Consider the following 12,048-nt stretch of genomic DNA (forward strand, 5'->3'; position numbering starts at 1 on the left):
TTTTTAAATGAACAAGGAATGGAATTGTCTAAAATAGTATGTGACGGTTGTTCAGAGACAAAACTAGAAAAGATGCAAAGATGACAAATGCAGACATATCCCTGGTTATAACCATTAAATTATCTTTATTAATTTATACATCACTGATACATGGTATTCTGGTGAAATAATTGGAAGAATTATCCATATTATTCTTTGTGACTCTTTACAAGGACACAAATACTGGTGTGGAAGACCAGAAAGGGAGGGCGGGGGTGAGGTTGAGGCAGTATCCCCAGCCCGTTTGCCAGCACGCCCAAGTGTCTGAATTGAGACTTACCTGGCAGCCACACGAGCAAGGAAACGACCCAGACCCCTCACGACCGCACCGAACCACATTCCGGCCCACTCGTGACCTCAGAGTGAACCTCGTTTTGGACAAACGGTGCGCTTGGGCATAACCTTATCGATACTGGTAGCAGCAAGCTTTCTACTAACATTTTATAGATCTAAACAAAAGTACTGTACAGCTACTGCTAATAGAATCCAAGAACCTGGCCTGGACGTTTTCACACCAGATTAAAGTGCTAGAAGCAAACCCACCAATCCACACTTGGTCATATATATTTATATAGCATAATTTACAGGGTAATATACATGATATTGTAACAGCTGAAATGTCAGCACAAATTAATCACTGTCACACTTAACAGCAAAATTTATATGATTATATACACCCCTATATAATCATACATCGCGATATATAATTGTCATATGCGTGTAAAAGCACGTCTCGGGGCTTTTTCAACCGGTGGCCGGAAAAGCAAATTGTGTATCAAGACGTAAAAGCTTTACACGTTCCTCTTAATAGCGCCACGAGCGGCGGCCACTGTGGCCAAAGTGCCACGAGCCTCGCTGGGGCTATTTGAGGTCACAGGACAGTTATTTGCATATTCCACAAAATCTATTGCAACACGTTACTGTCTACTAACAGTACAGCCGGTGTTAGCTGGATTCACACATACACCCACTGAACAGAACGTTACGACGATGGCTGATCTGGTTATAGCTATGTGCTTTCAGATGGTGTGCTAGGACAGTGAACGACGGGAGGACTACCACACACAATACGCCATTAGTTTAGCCTCAAGAAGACCATGTGGAGACCAAACTGGGGGAGGAAAACAAAATGGAACAAAGTTAACAAATCCCCAACTTGGCCTCAGTGTTCCTCAACACTTCCCGTTGGGACTGTATTCGGACACGACGCCGCCGTCACCGCGTGGATAGAAATTGATTTCCCTTCTTTCTCATCTAACCCTGAAGCACAGTGAGTATCGTCTTACTGTATGGACAAAGTAGAGTGCTACCCCTTTCTGATCTCTATGCTGCAAAGTTGTTGCACGAGGCCATAACGAGATAGACGCAAAGGTAGTTGTTCACAAAAAAAAAATGCTCCAGAGTAACAGTAGTAACGCACAACAAGCATCCGATAGCTCGCTTCCGGCCTGGATTGGCCCCAGTGATGCGCAGTTAGGGTTGGGACGTTGCCATTTATCTACGGAGGACCGCTCGTTCGTCTCTCTGCTTCAAGCAGGACTTGTCTGTTTCTCCTGTGGCGCAGTGCAATCATATGCCGTGTTACTCAAAAGCCCAGATCTCTATGTCCTGCACATAGAAATCCTCCTTTTTAGATAGCATGGGGTTCCCGAATGTTTTGCACGAGTGACTCCTGCCGTGGTAAAGGTCTCCATCTAGCCAGAGGCCAAACTCGCCGCTGGAAGACAAAAGCGTCAGGTCATACATAACCTGAAAATGTTTTCTGATGCTATAGGTTGGCCAGCATGAACTCACCTTCCACCACCAAAAGCCAAGGAGTCCATATCTCCCTTGATGAAGAACATGTTGTCACCTGTCCATTTGTACACCTGTTGGAGACACAATAGTGTGCATACCAGATTATATTGCGTGACATTTCCTTGTTTACATAATTAATTAAAACTCTTTGAAGACTTGTTAAACCCACAACAACATTGGTGCCATCTGAATAAACATCAGCTTATGGTGACAAATTCATACCCGACTGCTACTAAGTTTGGAGGATTTACCTTATTTACTCGCATATAATCCACACCCTTAAAATAGTTGAATTTTACAATTTCTTGCGTATAAACCTCCCCCTGATTCCCAATTTTCACCTCCATATTCCTGGTTTCAATAGGGAGTACAAATGTGTTACTGTGAAGGGAAAATCTTCGCACGTGGTATTTTTGAGATACTGTTTGAATCAAAAGCACATTATTAGGGTCAATATTATTTATTTATATATCTATTCATGTATTTATTGACTTACTTATTACCTATCTATTTATGTCTAAAATGCCTTTCCTATTTCTGCATCCTCACCCTCTTGCTACGGTGACAACAGAATTTCCCAAATATAGGATGAATAAAGTTATCCAATCCAATCCAATCCAATCCAATAAGGACGTTAATATGCCTCTTTGTAAATCAGGGGTCACCAAACTACGGCCCGTCAGCACATTTGGCCCGGCCCTCTGAACAATACCAGAGATGCTATCGGATTTATTTCCTATTTGGATTTTTTTTTTTCCAGAAATTTTTTTTCCCCCCCGCCCTGTCAAAGAGAGAACGGAATAATGGCGAAAAAGTTAGGTAAGAGAAAAATTGATTCAGAATGCAGGGTATTTAACCTGGAGTGGACAAACGATTATTTTTTTGTTCAATGCAAAGAAAAGGCTGTTTGTCTCATCTGTCAAGAGACAGTGGCGGTATTCAAAGAATACAATCTTCGCCGACACTATGAATCCCGTCACAAAGACAAGTACGATAGCTTGCAAGGCCAAATACGATCAGACAAACTCAAAGCGAAAAAGTGAACTACTATCTCAGCAGAATACATTTGTACGCCAAGCTCAGCTGAACCAGGCATCCGTTCGGGCCAGCTTTCGAGTTGCTAAACTGATAGCAAGCAAGCAGCGGTAAGCTTTTCACGGACGGAGAGTTTGTTAAGAAATGTATGGATGCTGTCGCGGAGGAGGTGTGTCCCGAGAAGAAAGATGCATTTAATGCCGTAAGTCTGTCGGCGAGTACAATCACCAGACGAGTTGAAGAAATCGGGAGTAATGTATATGCCCAGCTGCAGCAGAAGACGAAAGAATTTGACTTTTTTTCATTAGCACTGGATGAAAGCACAGACGTGCAAGACACCGTGCTCATTTTTATTCGTGGAGTTGGCGCAAACTGAGATATGCGAGGATCTGGCAGCCCTCCAAAGTCTCAAAGGGACTACAACGGGAGAGGATATTTTTGACAAAGTGTGCCAAACCATGGAGAAGTTGGACTGGGACTGGTCAAAGCTAGCTAGCATCACGACTGACGGGGCTCCTAGCATGGTGGGCGAAACTCGCGGTCTAATGGGACGCATGAACCGGGAGTTGGAAAAAAGGGGTCTCACCGCCCCGCTACGAGTCCACTGCCTAATTCACCAGCAAGCACTGTGCTGCAAAGTGTTGACATGAGAGAGATTCTGCTCTGACAACTGAGCTGAACTTTTATCTGTTAGGATTGTGCATGGCATAACAGAAAGTTAATGTTCCATGGCTTTTTTTTCTATGAAGAACCCAGAGAGAGTTATTTAGTTATTATTTACTTCATAAATAGTGTTATTTATTTCCTGTTTTTTCTGTGAAGAACTCAGAGGGTTATTTAGTTATTATTTATTTCATTAATAGTGTTATTATTTGTTTCCTGTAAAGAACCTGGAAAGGGTTATTTGGTTATGTGTGGCTTTCTGGAAAACAATAATTTTTTTAAGCTCCCCTACGATCGTCACACTTTTTCTGTTACAAACTGACACCGGTCCCCCATCAGAGAAGGGAAAGGTTATGTGGCCCTCACGGTAAAAAGTTTGGGGAACCCTGTTGTAAATGGTAGAGTGAACGTCCGCTGGGTTCATCGCAATAAGTAGCGTGTCGGCAAGAAATGAAACCAGTCAGTCAAGCGGTCAGGGTCATGCAAAATTTTGTACATAAACAAGGCGCTCCAACTGATTGGGTGCGCCGTCCATTTTAGAGAAAATTTTACACCTTTAAGTGCGCCCTATGGGGTGGAAAATATGGTACATTTGTTTGATTCATTCGTGTTCTGAATCACCTATCCTCACAAGGGTTGTGAGGGGTGCTCAAGTCTATCCCAGCTAACTATAGGCAGCAGGCAGGGGGACAGCCGGAATCGGTGGCCAGCCAATCGCAGGGCACACGGAGAGAAACAACCATTCACACGCACACTCATCCTTAGGGGCAATTTAGAGTGTCCAATCAGCCTACCGTGCATGTTTTTGGGATGTGGAAGGGAACCGTAGTACCTAGAGAAAACCCATGGATGCCTGGGGAAAACATGCAAACTCCACACAGTAGTCTATGGAAGGGTAGTTTCTGGCACCCCCTGCGATCCTAGCATCCAAGGATGAGCGGTATGGACAAATAATAAACGTCAGTAGGTCTACAATGAAAGGACAGTGGGTGTATAAGTTTAGCTCCTCACTGCTGGACTTTTGAACAAGATGAAACACACGATAAAATATTAGTGAGCTTGAACTCCAAAACCAAGCATGAAAGGTTTTTTTTTTTCTTACCTCAAATTCTGGATTGAATGTAAAGAGGAAGGTTTCTCCTGTGCCATAAAAGCCATCGCTAATTTTAAAGGGCTCTGAGGCTAGGGCACCAAAAACCTAGACAAAAAGAAAAGGCAGGGTGAGTTATGTTTGAGTGAACTAACATGGCGCTGATCTCAAAGCATACCTGTCCGTCACTGTCCTTAATGACCATGAGCACAGGGGTGTCCTGTCCCTGCATGGCTCTGTAGAGCGATTTGATGCTCATGCCATGTTTGGTTGTGCCAAAGGCAAGCGTCCATGGATAACCGATGGTCCGTGGCGGGAGATTCCTCGCAAGCTAGGAGTGAAAAGAGGCAGAAAAGGAATGAAACACTAAAAAGGCCAGTGACCAATGCTCAATTACATCTGCAACGACCTTTTCACACCATCTGCCATTTAAAGAAGAGTAACATGGCTGCATACAGACATAAGATATCCCTAGAGAGAGGGAAGTAGAGCACCATATGAGCACTGTCTCCTTCTGCTGAACGACTGGAGGTCGATGTTGCTACTTTGAGAGAAAAGGCTGACGGATGCATATAACTAACATAGTTGGAAAAAACTAAATTAAAATACTCTCCACAGTATACCGCAGCACTTATACACAGTATTGCACAACAGCATCTAAACGCTGTGTTGACTTTCTAATAGTTCATCAGTCTGTGGCCTCTTCTTGTTGATTCAGCATTCTGTTTGTGGTGCTGTAATGAGCAGATGAAGGTCCACTTGGCTCGGCTCTGCGCTGAGTAACATCCTTGGGGTGATTACAGGAAGTCGCATATTGGCAATCCATCGGTCAAGGTGCCAACTGGGACTCATTTAGATATGTGCAAGTGTGTGTGAAAGCAAAATGCCTGCAGGGCCTACAATACACATGCAGCACCACTCATGGTGAGTGACCCAAATATATACAGTACAGTAATACCTCAACATACGGGTAAAATTTTGAGCAAATATTTATCTTGAGATACAAGACAAATTTTGATATACGAGCATATGGCAGACGCGAGAGGCTGCTCATAAGAACACCATGGGCACTGTCTTTCTGGTCGCAACTCACTTGTGTAATGTCTCTACGAACACTGGGCGGGGCGTTGCATGTTTTCAGTGTTTTTTCCCCGTTAGTCAGTGCGAATGGCAGAGCTTGTTCGCTAATATGAGAGGAGTACTACTTACCGGGCAAGGTGGCAAGTGGTCATGCATTATCCTATTGTGAGGACATTTGTGTGCATCATTTTCAAAATATTTTGAAGGGAAGACAAAAGCCAACAGCACCCTTCCTTTTAAAAAACACCTAAAAGTCAGGGTGGAGGCGGGTCAAATGGAGCCAACCCTTCTTTAAAACTAAATTTGAATTTAGTTTAGTGTAAAGTTAGATTAAATTTATTGAGTGTCTGCATCATAATCCAAGTTCATTTAAATGTGTTTGTTATTTTACGAGCGCCTTGCCTTGCAAAAAGTCCCCCCCACCCCGCAAAATCCGTCTAATTTTAGTACTATTAAACATGATAACCACTAGTTATTTGTGACTCTGTTAAAAGATGGTGAATTAGAAGGGATAAAATGTTTTTCCATTCCAATATCCTTTTTTTGTGTTTTTTCAGAGTGTTGGACCTATAGCAACTATTTAATTATATTATATATATATAATTATATATTATATTAATTATATTTCAAAATGGTCAGTTTTTTTGTTTCTACTGCATAGAATAAAAGAAATGTTGCTGGAATCAATTGATACATATTATAGTTGACACTAAATTTTAACTTTGGCACAGCAGGTTCCAGAATTCATGCTGTCATGTCAGCAGTGTTGTTATTGCTGTCAAAACTGTCCTCTTGCTTTCTTCTCAAAAGGTCTTTGTGATATTAACAATGCTGACAATAATCTGGAACTAGCATCCACAGAATTCCAAAACAGTTGCCCTGAGGGCAAGTGTTTGATCAATTAAAAAGGTCTCAAGGCTTAATGTGTATGTAATATTACACTTTGTTGAAGAATGACAACTCTTTATCACACCTGAAGAGAATATGGAGAACTTCCAAAATAAAATGAAAGCATTTCCCTTGAAAATCCTGAACCGCCTCTATCAAGTTTGGCAGTGGTCCATGGAACCTCTTAGCTAATGTAGCTAAACAGTATAAAACTCTCCTAGTCAAGACATTTGTAGTGAGCCACAACATCAAGTGTGTTTATGTGGCTGAACCTTTAGCTGCACTTAGACAGTCCTTGAAACTGTTAAGTCAATAAGCCTTTAACGATATGGGTCCAATTAAAACGATTGAGCCGTCAAATAGGACTAGGGCTAAACAAGTAGGGAGAATAATGCAAGTGCATCAAAAAGAACAACAAATTTTGCGATGGAAATTTAGCATAATTATTCATTGAACTCAACAGAAATAATCTAATAGTAGCACCAACATAACATTGGAAACAGCCAACATACAGCGCAAACAACTCTTTCAGGCTGAAATATATTATAGATCCAGATTATTTAAATTATTAGTAGCTTATGGAGAAGCACCATCAATTTCGTCACACGCAGTTTCTGCGTGTGATGACAAGTAGGCTTTTTTGTGTTGTGGTAATTACGACATGGCCTATGTCCGATTATTATTATTATTATTATTATTATTATTATGAATCGTTTGTTCACGACTAAATTGCAGTAACACTATCAGTATCAGTCAAAGAAAATTGAGCTGGACACGGGCAATGCAACAAGATGTTTGATTGATTGATTTGATAAGGGACAGCACATATTAATGAACATATTCATATTCATGTTAATGAACATGTATACCGTATTTTCACACCTATAAAACGCACCGTGTGATAGGGCGCAGTCTCATTTAAGGGTATATTTTCAGTTTTTTGTCAATACATTGGACGCCTAGTCCAATAAGGCGCTAGCATGACACTAGGCTAGCATTAGTTATGCTAGCCGCTAGCGTACCTATGTTATGCTATCCGCTAGCGTATGTTGTGCTAGCTGCTAGCTAGGCTTGGCACTAGCATGTTTTAAAATGAAACCAGTCACTCAAGCGGTCAGAGCCATTCAAAAATTGAGTTAGGTGCACAGACTAAACACACCAACCGGTTGGGGGCATCGACCATTTTAGAGAAAATGTTAGACTTTTAATTGTGCCCTATAGTTGTGAAAATACGGTACAGTGGTACCTCGTCATACGACCGCTCGTCATACAAAATTCTCGTCTTACGAGGGAAATTTCGATCGAATAATTCGCCCGTCATGTGATAAAAATTTCGTGATGCGACCAAGCCAGGTCTTTTTTGCATATCTTTCGTGTATAACAATATCTACGAGCACGGAACGATTAATTCAGACGAGTTCCTCCTAGGACCAGGAAACGCACAACGCGCAGGCAAAAAGAGGGCTTTCTGGGTAATGAAGTATACTCGTGCACACAACACCCATTGGCAATGGCAACCTTTCTCAGAATAAAACTTCATTACCCACAATCAATACGTGGGTAAGCTCAACTATTGTATTTCCTGTTATTCTTTCTAAGAAAAGAAGCTCCCGCGATCGTTCTTTAAAGACTATTTCTCGTTGGCAAGTGGTCGTGCGTTATCCTATTGTGATGACATTTGTATGCGACATTATCGAAATATTTTGAAGGGTAGACAAAAACAAACAACTCTTGATGCGTTCGTTTTGAAGACTTCGGCGGAGCGGCCAGGTGGTGTCAACCCGTAGAACTACGTAAGGTAAAAAAGATTACAACAAATTTAGAATTTAGTTTTGTTTGAAGTTACATTAAACGTTGAGTGTCTGTATATAGTTATCCAAGTTAATTTAAATTTGTCTGTTCGTTTACGAGTGCATTGTTGCCATGGATAAAGCCCCCCCGAACAGCCCCCCCTCCGCTTCCGTGTGTATGTCGTTCCCTTCCCCTCCGCGAAATGCGTCTAATTTTACTCCTATTAAACACATTATTACTATCAAACCACTCGTTATTTATTACTTTGTCAATATATGGCGAATTATAAGAAATAAAACATTTTTTTCAATCCAATATCCTGTTTTTGGTGTTTTTTTCAGAGAGTTAGAACGAATTAATTTGTTTCCCATTCATTTCAATGGGAAACTTCCGCTCGAGTTACGAGAATCTTGTCATACGAGCTCAGTCCCGGAACGGATTAAGCTCGTATCTCGAGCTTACCACTGTATATGTAAATATGTAAGATTGTAGCCGTGGGCTAATTTTTATCATTAGTTCCTGGTGTCGGTACAAGATAAACAATGACACAATTTAAGACAGCGTTGTGATCGCAATTTGTTACCTTCTCAATTTGATCAGCTTCTAGGAGATCACTTGGTTCTCTGAGGTTTGGTCTGAATGTGTCAGGCTCCAGTTCAGTTTTGATGGCTGTGTCATGCTTGGAGTTCACCTCCTCTTTGGTAGTGATCTACAAGAACAACAACACCCAGTCAGCGCATTGCGAGTCATTCATGAGGATGAACTTCCCAGATTCCAGAGAGCACTTGATAAACAGATGGGATGGCTTTCAGTTTGCCACAGTCACTTCAGCTACAGCTACTTTGGCCAGGAGGTAACCTACTCTTGAAGAGTTCACTTCAGCTCATTTAAGGATGGACAAAGCTTTCCCAGAACACTTTTTGAGTTAAATATAAAAAAGGACACACACACACTAGAAAACAAAACAAGCTAGTTATAACTAGCTTCTGCACAGGCTGTGGCAACATTAGGAAGGAACGCCTGACACAAAAAGATATGACTACAGTCATGACAGTCAAAACAAGCCAACTTCTCTGCTCTCAAGTGATAAATGTTTTCAGTCAAGTGCTCGGGAAGTTATGCATTATGTGTTTTTAATACGTTCGATGCGTTTCGGAAAACTTACTGAAATATTTTTAAATCAAAGCAATCACAGAATTTGGTTGGCAAATGAAGTTGTGTGCAGCAACTGTTCAAGTGGAGTCTAAAGGAAATGTGTTGGCAGAGACAGGAGCAAGGCTGGGCACAATATATCGAGTGGGCGGGCAGACAGGTTTGTTCTGGGCACCTGAAGTCTTTTGCAGAGTGAGCGCAGATCTTCACTGTTTAGTGCATCAATCCGACGGTGGTACTCCGTCATTGACACTACCTGGTAGTACAAAGACAGGAACATGTAGAACATAAAACACTACCAGGTCTATTACTGGCAGTGAGGAAGGGTTTCTGAGGTTTGGACTTGGGGAATTTTTATCTCATCATTTTTGCATGTTTGTGTAATGTTTAAAACAGGAGCCTCTTAGGGAGTAGTCAAACAATGAAAAGGCCTGATAGTCCCACTTGACAACATAAGCAAAGAAATAATTGCTCAACTTGAAAAAGAAACAAGATTGGAAATACAGTGTAACTTGAGAATGCTAACAGTGATGTGTTACCTAAAACAAACAGATTTTTATTTTTCTCAGCATTTTATGATTTGAACTCATATCGATGACGATGTTTGCTGTTTATTTATAAATAAACAGAACAAAATATTTCAAGAAAAATTGTGATGACGATATTTATGTAATTAAATATATAGGTATATAATTTCATTTGTGGGTTAACAGCATATTTATTGCACAGATTATCCAAGACATCCTTTTTTTTTTTACACAGTTAGCACAGTGCCTTGCGCAAGTATTCTATCCCCTTGAACTTTTCAACTTTTCGACACATTTCAGGCTTCATACATACCGTATTTTCACGACTATAAGGCGCACTAAAAAGTCTTAAATTTTCTCCAAAATAGACAGGGCGCCTTATAATGCGGAGCGCCGTGTGTATGCTCTAAAGCCTGACTAAGAGCACTTCTGGCCGATACGCTTCTTATATATAGAGAAGGCGGACGTGAGTGGGGTCAGGCGTGCGGAGGGTCTGAGCTTGCCGTCATTCCCGGAGGCTTAACTAAAGAACTCCAACCGCTGGACATCGGCATCAACCGGGCGTTCCAAGCAAAGTTGCGAGCGGCATGTGAACAATGGATGATAGGTGGCGAACACAGCTTTACTAGGGTGGCAGGCAGCGCTGGGCTAGTTACGCCACTAACCATATGAATGGATTGTGGCCGCTTGGACTAACGTGTCTGCTTGCACTGTTGTTCAAGCTTTTGCCAAAGCCGGCATAATTTCTGTGGAGCCACATGGCAATGTGAGTGACTTTGACAACGAAGAGAGGGAACCCGGCGTTTTTGATGAATCATTTGGTCAATTGTTCAATTCGGACACAGAAAATGAGGACTTTGATGGATTTGTGGGTGATGATTGATCAAAAAATGTGAGTCCATGGTAAAATGGCTAAATAAAGACAACCAAACTCAGTTTTGCTTCCATTGCCTTTTTAAAAACGTGTTTTTAGCGTGTGTCCGTATGTTTAAGCTGGTATATGTTTTGCCATGCCTGGCTGCGTTTATTAGTGCGGAGCGTCTTGTGTGTGTGTCAAATACAGAAATAGCACTTGTTACTGAGACTGCGCCTTTAAATGTGGTGCGCCATTTAGTCGTAAAAATAGGGTAGATATAAAATAAAACTTTTTGTCAAGAATCAACAAGTAGGACACAATCATGAAGTGGAAGAAAATGTATTGTATATTTTAAACTTATTTACCAAATAAAAAACTGAAAAGTAGGGCCTGCAATATTATTTGGATCCTTTACTTTCAGTGCAGCAAGCTCACTCCAGAAGTGCAGTGGGGGTCTCTGAATGATCCAATGTTGAGTGATGATGATAAATGTAATCAACCTGGGTGCAATCATGTCTACGTACAAATGCACCTGCTCTGTGAGGGTTCTGTTTAAAGTGCAGAGAGCATCATGAAGACCAAAGAACACAACAGGCGGCTCCGACTTACTGTTGTGGAGAAGTTCAAAGACGGATTTGGATACAAAAAGATTTCCCAATCTTTAAACATCTCAAGGAGCACTGTGGAAGCAATTATATCTAAAAGGAAGGAGTATCAGACCATTGCAAATTTACAAAGACCCTGCCGTCACTCTAGACTTTCATCCCGAACAAGGAGAAGACTGATCAGAGTAGCAGCCAAGAGGCCCATGATCACTCTGGATCATCTGCAGAGATCTACAGCTGAGGTGGGAAAGTCTGTCCATAAGACTACAATCAGTCGTACAGTGCACAAATGTTGCCTTTTTGGAAGAGTGGCAAGAAGAAACCCATTTCTCAGAGATATCCATAAAAAAGTCTTGTTTAAAGTTTGCCACAAGCCACCAGGAACGACACCAAATATGTGCTCTATAACCAAAATCAAACTTTTTGGCCACAATGCAAAACAATATGTTTGGCGTAAAAGCAAAAGAGCTCATTACCCTAAACACACCCTAAACACACCATCCCCATTGTCAAACAGAGGTGGCA

At 41.4% G+C, this 12,048-nt stretch overlaps 1 protein-coding gene across 10 annotated transcripts in view; it reads right to left on the minus strand.

Moving 5' to 3' along the window:
• Positions 1 to 100: 100 nt before the first annotated feature.
• Positions 101 to 12,048, minus strand: part of oxr1a (oxidation resistance 1a) — a 136,504-nt gene continuing 124,556 nt past the window's right edge. For 8 of the 10 annotated variants that reach the window (XM_077599211.1, XM_077599214.1, XM_077599210.1 and 5 more), the window contains 6 exons: positions 9,711 to 9,791; positions 8,967 to 9,092; positions 4,803 to 4,955; positions 4,637 to 4,732; positions 1,834 to 1,907; positions 101 to 1,756 (listed from right to left, as the gene is read on the minus strand). In XM_077599211.1, the coding sequence (XP_077455337.1) occupies positions 1,621 to 1,756; positions 1,834 to 1,907; positions 4,637 to 4,732; positions 4,803 to 4,955; positions 8,967 to 9,092; positions 9,711 to 9,791 (666 nt within the window). In that variant the 3' untranslated portion in view covers positions 101 to 1,620. The remainder of the gene's footprint in view (positions 1,757 to 1,833; positions 1,908 to 4,636; positions 4,733 to 4,802; positions 4,956 to 8,966; positions 9,093 to 9,710; positions 9,792 to 12,048) is intronic. The other 2 variants (XM_077599218.1, XM_077599209.1) reach the window with 1 other exon arrangement.

This window comes from Stigmatopora argus, chromosome 4 (assembly GCF_051989625.1).
Source record: "Stigmatopora argus isolate UIUO_Sarg chromosome 4, RoL_Sarg_1.0, whole genome shotgun sequence".
NCBI classification, from domain to species: Eukaryota; Metazoa; Chordata; class Actinopteri; order Syngnathiformes; family Syngnathidae; genus Stigmatopora; species Stigmatopora argus.